This window comes from Delphinapterus leucas, chromosome 8, assembly GCF_059928025.1.
Source record: "Delphinapterus leucas isolate spDelLeu-1000000601 "Yukka" chromosome 8, BTC_Dleu_Yukka2, whole genome shotgun sequence".
NCBI lineage: Eukaryota > Metazoa > Chordata > Mammalia > Artiodactyla > Monodontidae > Delphinapterus > Delphinapterus leucas.
The window spans coordinates 58,481,146-58,490,047 of record NC_143136.1 but is presented as its reverse complement, the minus strand read 5'-3'; the positions used below and the strand labels follow the sequence as shown (position 1 = coordinate 58,490,047).

The following is an 8,902-nucleotide window of genomic DNA, read 5'->3' as shown; positions in this document are numbered from 1 at the left end:
GTATAGTTGATTTACAATAGCAATAAAGTAGTTTTTAATTAAGGTATGTACATTCTTTTTAGACTGATGCTACTGCACACTTAATAGCCTACAGTAGAGTATAAGCATAACTTGTACATGCACTGGGAAACCGAAGATATCGGTGTGACTTGCTTTATTGCGGTATTTGCTTTATTGCAGTAGCCTGGAATGGAATCTTCAGTATCTCCGAAGTAAGCCTGTACAGCTCAAGTCCGCTGAAGATCAGAGCTTTCTAAGCCAAGATGTTTTGTTTCCGTCCGCCACACTTAATGGGGTGACAATAACTCTCCCAGAGGATGCCTGACAGAAGCACAGAGATGAGTACACAAGGAGGAAACTCAGATTCCTCACTCTCAAAGGACTCTTAAGAGGTGGGTAGGCAATGGAATATAGGCAAAAAATATTATACCGAAAGCTTGAGAAGTGTATAAAAATCTGAAATCGCTCATACTTTTTTCTCAATCCACCTGAAAGGTTCAGACTTATATTTGTGACACACACCATGTACCTCTGAGAACACGGTATCAGCTGAAAGAATGAAAAACAGAGGCACATTTTGGAGAAGTACTGGGATAGCTGACGTCCAAGGTTCTTTTAACTCTCAATTCTTTGAGATACGAGTCTAGCCTCACAAGGAGTTTCATGATGCCAAGCCATGGCAGAATTCCTAGAAGTGGAGCTTCCAAGGATTAGTGACCTAGAGTCTTCTACTTTGCCTGGTGCCACTTGATGGTACAGACTTTATTCTTCTCAACTAACGTAGGGCCTGGAGTCCAAGGGACACTCAATACATGAATAAATACATGCAGGCCTGAGGCTGGACAGAGGTGGAGGCCTGCAGCTATTATCTCCTTCGCTCTCCACTAACCTCGGGAAAACACAGAACTTGATCACCTACCAGGTAAATAAATGCCTGAGTGACTCTTTGGGGAAGTCTAACTATAGTTGGGTCTAAAAAGAGAACATGGGCAATAGGGTGATTTCTCTATGTATTTACAGAATTACTTTGAAGTTCTCTAATAAGTAATGTGCTCCAAACACACACACACAGACACACACACACACACACACACCCTAGGACACTACAGTTCATGACTATTCTCACCCATTAGGAAAAACTCAACTAGAAGGAGGTATGTCACTTAGAAGTCTGGAGCCTGTGACACACAAGGGAGTAGTTGGTCTAGGGTTTGGGTCTATTTCATCTTTAATGAGAACTTGTAAGCACAGTCAACTTTGGATACATTTATGAGGTGTCCACTATGCACCACAGGACATAAATCAGATAATGTTCCTCCCTGTTTAAAGCCCTCCAATGGTTTCTCATTTCACTTTAAAAATCCAAGCTCTGCCTAGGCTCACAAGGACCCACAAGGTCTGCGTCCCCCTGCACACCCAGCTCTCTGACCTCATCTCAAGTAAACTCCCTCTTGCTAATTTCCTTCCAGGTCTTTCTGTTCCTTAAATGCACAAGCTCATTTGCATCCTGGCCCTGACACTTGTAAGCCCTCTCACCTGGTACACTCACCTCCCTGGTTCCTTTTCATTCTCCAGTTGTCAGCAAAAATGCCTCCTCTCATGTCCCATCTCTACTCCCATTTTCTTTTATACATTGCACATGTCACCACCTGACATTTTTTCATTTAATTGTTTATTTACTTGTACATCCCTCCCCCTTGGATTCAAGCTCCATAGGACCTTGTTTCCTGCTGTCGCCTCAGCATCTAGAACAGCATCTGACTCCTGGTAGGTGCTCAATAAATATTATTTGTTGAATGAAAATCAATCTCTCTTAAAAATTCTACCAGAACATAACATTCGTTTAAGAGCCTAAGGGTGTTCCCCCTAAAGCAGTGACTAAGGAATGCCAAGGCTAGACTTGCACTTTCTTCTTGGGAAGGCTTAGGTTAAAGGGAAATCTGCCAGGGAAAGGACACTGGAGATGAGCAGTAAACCCTTTAGCCAACCGCGGGGCTTGGCAATGTGTGCAGAGTCTCATGCAGTGCAAGTGGCTCATGTCACTGGGCAGTGGGGAAGAGAAAAATGGGTCAGGAAAGTTAAAAACAAATAGATAATCCAATCGGAAAGGAAGGGGAAGAAATTAAAAGATAAAGGAAATAAGGCAGGAAAAGATGGAGACAAAGGTGAGATCACATGGTGGGTGGGGGGCGGTTCCAACTGCATCAATGACAAAGCGGCCTTGGAGGCCACCCTCCGCAGTGGGTGTAGGTGTTGGATGTGAAAGCGCTTTCTGCCCTTCCTCTGTGCCCAGGTGTTCCCAGATCCGCGTCAGTTTCTCCGAATAAGGAATTTTAAGGACGAATGAGACTGCAGAGATCAGAGTCCACACCATCATTTACAGAAGAGGAAACGGGGGTCCAGAGAGGTTAAGTGACCTGCCTCTGTCACACAGCAGGCAGCAGCAGAGCTGGTGCCAGAAGCCCGGTCTCTCTCTCCATGGTCTAGTGTCATTATGGCCTTAAGCCTCATTTTAAGTTCAGAGGAGGATTTCACTTAATTCCTCTCTATAAGCATAAGAAGAGGTGGAAGGAAGAGGGGTAGAGAGAAGGCTGTGATGTGGAGGGAAGCAGTTGAGGGTAGGGTTTGTATTGCTGTTGGGGATGTTATTATAATCAAAGGCCGAAGAAAAGTGGATTGAGACCCCGAGGCAAATAAAGATAATCACAATCCTGGACTTCAAAGAGAATTTTAAATGCGTATATCACCCTATTCAATACATAGACCAGTCCCAGCCTAATGACAGAGTAAAACAATAATCAACAGTCTCCGGACCAATCAGATGAAGAATCCTCCATGTTAATCTACAGAAACAGAAAATGAAGGACGGACAGAGATTATAGTACAACACGGTGGTTCTCACCAGTCTGGGTAAAGCCGTAAAGAATCACAGCCAACGACCCTCCTATGGTGACCCCAAATCAACAGAGACTGAATAAGGGCAACAGTGACATGTATAAAATATAAGAACAATTGTTTTTTATAATTCTGGTTTCTCAAGTTGTGTTTCCATGACTACCTGTTATGGTTCAGTATTTCCCTGGTAGTAGAAACATATTTTAGAATACTGTATTCCTTCCATTCTAAAACACCACCTTCTTCAATAGCAAAATACCCCCCTTATAGCTTTTTCGGGGGAAAAGGAAACAGTACCAAATTAAATGTATGCATTTATTGTAAGAGAAATTCTACGTGCAACTTGTTAAAATATGGGAATTATGTGATTTAAAAGAGCAGAAACAAAGGAATTAACTTCTTCCCCATAAACTTATCAGTACAGCTACATAGAGGGATGATCATTTAAAAATAATCTCAGAAACAGAGAAATTAAAAACAAATTTTGTACTATTCTATGTCCTGCTAATATAAATTGGTATAATTTTACTTGGGGAAATATTTGCAATACATTTCCTTATGTTTTGGCAGCTCAGCCTCCACTGACCCTACTTACAATGATGTCCTTCCGTTTTCGTTTGGAGACGCATCCCTCCCTCCCTCCCTCCCTCCCTCCTTCCCAGACCCTGTGGGTCCAGAGGAATTCACTCCCATTCCAGATACACGAAGAGCTGGCTCGTAGGATCCTTGCATTCATGTGGCCCCAGAGACTTTTCTGGCAATGGCCTGTGACCTCATCAGAACCAAGGGAATTTGTGGCCAGAGGAGAGGACTCTTCCTGAGGGGTGAGACTGGAGTTGGATCTGTGAAGATGGAGGGGCTGGAATTGGCTCACTCATCCTCTCACCCACATGGGGTTTGAAAATGAGACCAACAAAGTGGGGAGCTGGGGATGGAGAAAACCCAGCTGTTGACGTTGTTGGCTGAATCCATCTATACCTGAAGCTAGCTCTATTTTGGACTTTTAACTTACACTAGCAAATAAATTCTCTATTTTGTTTAAGCTAGTGTGATCAGGTTTTCTATCACTGGCAATACAAACACTCTTATGTGATACAGAAATCAGTACTAGAAGTGAATGTTGAATGTGACTAACCCTAAAATGTGCAACTGGCTGATTTAAGGTTGGACGACAGCTAGTGCAGGCTCTCCTGCACTAGGAGGTTGACCATCCTGGCTATGTGATGGCAACACTGCTGGTTATGGTGCCACCTATTGAATCCTGGGTCTAAGACCACGAGCCTCCTGAAGGTGCACCATTAAAGGATTTGGAGATGAAATTTAGAAGGTTGGAGTGTGTCAGCTACTTGCAGCCTTCAGTGAGAGCCACAGGAAAGAGATAAACATAGGATGAAACTGATTGGAAGCCCAGAGGCAGGGAAAAAGGGCTTTGTTAATAGAGGCCTTTTTTTTTTTCCTGTGAGGTGCAACCAAGATGGTTGAAGAGTCAAATAATCTGGAGCTTTGTGGGCTTAAAAACCCAAATTCTCAACACTATGCTAACATTAGATAGAGCAAGGCCAGACGGTAAGAACAATATCAGGAAAGAAGTTTGAAACCTAGGAGAAGCCTGATTCCCCATCGTCTCTCCAAAGAGACTGTGGTCTCTCATCTGAGCAGAAGGCCCGTTACATTCATTGTGATACACTGGTTTCCATCTCAGGAGCGAGGAGTAAATTATTAGTGGCTTCACCACCTCAGGCCACTGTTTCAAACTGTACCTAATCAGAGGCCACAAAATTTGGGAGCAGAGGATGGTTCATTTGCTGGGAGACAGAAATGCCCAGGCTTGGCTTCACATTCAAAGAGTACGACTCAATGCAATCCTGAGTTTTGTTCACTAGTCCATGGAGTTCAGGCATTAGAGAATCCTACCACGTTTTTAAGTACTAGAGGATAAAGCCCCAGAATGGTCGAAAACAGTTTATGATTGCTCAAATCCTAAGTCAATCCCTAGATCCCCGAAGCCAGGAGAACAGGGTGTATGTAGGCCGTGGAACAGGTGCAGCCCTGCTCTTAGAGACGGCTCTGAAGGCAACAGATAAGGAAGACCCACCCAGAGAGCAGGAGGTTAAGCCACTGGATGACCAAAGTCCTCATTCTGTTGCCACACAGCTAGAATCTGTTCAGTGGGTTATAAAATATGCTAGAGACAGGAGAGCAATGTCTCCGCTCCTTTCCCAAATGGAAGTTTAATTGTGAAATTCTTCTACTGCTCTCCCTCCACCATTGTATACTGGGTGTTAAATTTATAATTTAGCACTGGACCGTGAGATACTATGTTCAGCACTGACGGACAAGACTGTGGAAAGTATGCACTCGGCGCTGGACTTGGACCTGGATTGGCCACCTATTTTGGGGAGGAGGGTGAGTGTGATTTATTATGTGGGAGCATTTTTGAAACTGTATGTGTGGGAAGATGTGTGTTGCATAGGTAAATAGAGTATACACTGGTTGCTTTGGGGCTGTCCAGCAGCCATTCTTCTGAATTACAGTAGAGCATCAGATCTGGGGAGAGAGACATCCACTGATCTCTACCCCTGCTCTTCTGGCTTCAGTTGGGCTAACTCTACCCGGGCTCTAGGAATGGAAAGTGACCAGCCCTGGCCACTTAGAGCCTGCGGTTCCCTGGCTGCAGTGATTGGTTCAGAGATGAGCATGTGACTACTTCGTACCAGGGAGGTGCCATGAGACTTTTTCTAAGATGTGTGGGGCTGGGACTGGTGGTATGACAGCCACACTGTACACACACGGAGACTGAGAATGAAGCCCGTGCAGTGAACAAGCTGTGAGAGGAGCCTGAGACTAATGGATAAATTAGGAGTTTGGGATTAACAGATACACACTACTATATCCCACTCCTGGGCATATATCTGGAGAAAACTCTAATTCAAAAAGATACATGCACCCCGATGTTCACAGCAGCACTATTTACAATAGTCAAGACGTGGAAGCAACCTAAGTGTCCAGTGACAGAGGAATGGATAAAGAAGATGTGGTATGTATACACAATGGAATACTACTCAGCCATAAAAAAGAATGAAATGATGCCACTTGTAGCAACTTGGATGGACCTAGAGATTATCATACTAAGTGAATTAAGTCAGAGAAAGACAAATATCATATCACTTATGTGTGGAATCTTTAAAAAATGACACAAATGAACTTATTTACAAAACAGAAACAGACTCACAGACATAGAAAACAAACTTATGGTTACCCAAGGAGGAAGAGGGTTGGGGAGGGATAATCAGGAGTTTGGGATCAGCAGATACAAACTATTATATATAAAATAAACAACAAGGTCCTATCTTATAGCACAGGGAACTATATTCAATATCCTGTAATAAACCAAAATGGAAAAGAATATGAAAAAGAATATGTACATAGATATATAAAACTGAATCAGGGCTTCCCTGGTGGCGCAGCGGTTGAGAGTCCACCTGCCGATACAGGGGACACGGGTTCGTGGCCCGGTCCGGGAAGATCTCACGTGCCGCGGAGCGGCTGGGCCCGTGAGCCATGGCCACTGAGCCTGCGCGTCCGGAGCCTGTGCTCCACAACGGGAGGGGCCACAACAGTGAGAGGCCCGTGCACCACAAAAAAAAAAAAAAAAAAAAGATTATTGCTAATTTTTAAGCATGATAATGTTATTGAGGTTATGTTGTTTTTTACAAAGAGTTCTTAAATTTTTCGAGATACATACTGAAATATTTGTGGATGGAAAGGTATGATGTCTAGGTTTGCCCTGAAGTGATAAAGGGGGGAAATAGCTAAAGGTTTAAAGAAAACAAAATTGGCCAGAGATAATCATTCTTGAAGCTGCGTGAGGCATACGTGGCAGTTTGTTATAATGTTCTGACTACTTTTCATATACATTTGAAATGTTTCTGTAATAAAAAGTTTAAACAGTAAAATAAAAATGACTCGAGGCTCACTCCCTTCTTCATCCACTAGAGGCTGTTAAAGGGGTTTGCTCACTCTGTTATAATCATGCTCAGACCTGGGAGTTACAGAAGTTACCTTTTTCTCCTCATAATGATCTCTCTGGTTGATAGATGAAATGGGACAGAGACTGAGGGCTCCCTTATACTGATTCAGAACCCAAGTAGCTCTTCCTAGAAAAGCATTCAACTCAAAATCGGAGACCCTCTTAATGGCAACAAAAAAGCAAAAATCTAAATTCCAACCAACCAACCAAAGAACAAAAGAAAGCAACGCTCCTCCTAGATCAGCACTGTCTAGTAGAAATAATTTGAGCTGTATGTGCAGTTCTATATTTTCTACTAGCTACATTAAAAAGAAAAAAAAGTGAAATACTAATAACATTTTATTTAACACCCTATTTCAAAAATATCATTACAACATGTACTCACAATAAAAAGCCTATTAATTAGGCATTTTGCACTCTTTTTTCCTATTAAGTCTTCAAAAACAGGTGTGTATTTTACTATGGGTGACATTTCAAATGCTCAAGAACCGCTACCACACTGGACAACACTTCTCTAGATGGTGAGGGCCTGGTGGGAAGGAGCCCCGTCTTATCCTAAATGATTTGATTAAAATGCATACATTTCCCAGGTGGTCACCAACATTCAATACAAGTGGCCCCCCAGGGGAAAAAACCACATGAGATATAGAAAAATGTTTCTTACAACTCAAGGGGCCAATGGGTGGAAAGCCCTGTTTTTACATCCTGCCATGTATCTGTTTGCGCACACACCCAGGGAGAAGCTGCTGGAATATGGATAGCTGTGTGTTCCTTCTGGCTGCTAACCTGGTTGCTAATCATTAGGTATGAAGCCCAGGATGGGGTCTCTATAATGATTTCTGGGGTGGGGACAACAGCTATATTGTTCCCTGTTCAGTCTTCTCTCCAGCCATACGGCTGGTTACTCAGTGTCTCCTGCTGGAGAATAGAACCATGTGGACAAGAAAGCCCTTCCCTGGGCTTCTCAGGAAAAAAGGCTCTATCCAGCTCTGCACCTTTGGGCCTGATGGCACTCATCTGAAGCCTGAAGGAAGGGCTCACTGACCCGAGACTCCCCCTGGTGCCCCCTGACTCCAAAGAAGCAGCGCCAGGCTAGTGCAGCTGCTATGTGGAGAAGCAGACCCGGATCCTCTGCACGGGGACAGGAAATGGGGGTGTTTGTGGGTGTCACAACAGGGAGGGCCCGTCTGGGATTCAGACCAAGGATGCTAGACAACCTGCAATGTACCAGACTGTCCCACTCAATAAAGAATTGACCCGCATAACCCACAGAGGTCCTGTTGGACACTGCTGTAGGTGAAAAAACTGCTTAGTTATCTGAGCCGAGAACTTAACTCCATTTTACATACAATTCAAAGTAATTATTGCACTGCTGTATTAGTCCCTGAATTTTCCAGTAATGCAACTGTCATATAAATGAAATACTATGTTTTGCTCAGCTTTTTACCCAGAGTTGCTCACCTCTGCTGAAAAATGTGTCCCAAGGTATCACCACTTGTGGTACCTAAGTCTCTCTTACCCAAATTAGCCTGCAGTTGCAGCTGTCCCACTCACAGTGATTATCAGTGTAGCTGCAAACCCATTTGCTAATCAGTTGTACCCGATCACTTACAAATTGAAGTTATTTTATAATAAATTACATTCCTTTCATTTCCCTTTTTAATTACAGATAAAGATTACATGGAGCTGGGGGGACATGACGTGTGAGGTCAGATTATTTCCCCTGTGAAGGTTCACTGAAGTTTGTGAAGGGGACATTAGAAAATACTGTTATTCAAAGTGAGCCCGGGGTCAGACAGGGCTGCAAGCCACCGCTTCTGTGCATACCCCTGACTGAGCTCCTTTAAAGTCAGGCACGGTAGTTTGATGGCTCTGCTTGTCCAGCCTGGGAAATAAAGAGAGGAACCCACGGGGACCGTCACAGCTGCTCACCTATAATCCTGGGAGGGAATCTCACACTTTGTTTCCCAACGGTCA

At 43.6% G+C, this 8,902-nt stretch overlaps 2 protein-coding genes across 14 annotated transcripts in view; one reads left to right on the top strand and one right to left on the bottom strand.

Annotated features, from left to right (window-relative positions):
* Positions 1–3,937, top strand: part of LOC111172887 (uncharacterized) — a 113,550-nt gene extending 109,613 nt beyond the window's left edge. For 9 of the 12 annotated variants that reach the window (XR_016394131.1, XR_016394129.1, XR_016394130.1 and 6 more), the window contains one exon: positions 181–3,527. Coding sequence is in view for 2 of the 12 variants with exons in the window: in XM_089916654.1 (XP_089772780.1) it covers positions 181–325 (145 nt within the window). In the remaining 10 variants the exon portion in view is untranslated. Of the gene's footprint in view, positions 1–180 lie in introns of all 12 variants that reach the window. The other 3 variants (XR_016394125.1, XR_016394124.1, XR_016394123.1) reach the window with 3 other exon arrangements.
* The window catches only part of WIPF1 (WAS/WASL interacting protein family member 1), a 113,006-nt gene that overhangs the window by 35,875 nt on the left and 68,229 nt on the right, over positions 1–8,902 (bottom strand). The gene's annotated exons all lie outside the window — the stretch shown is intronic.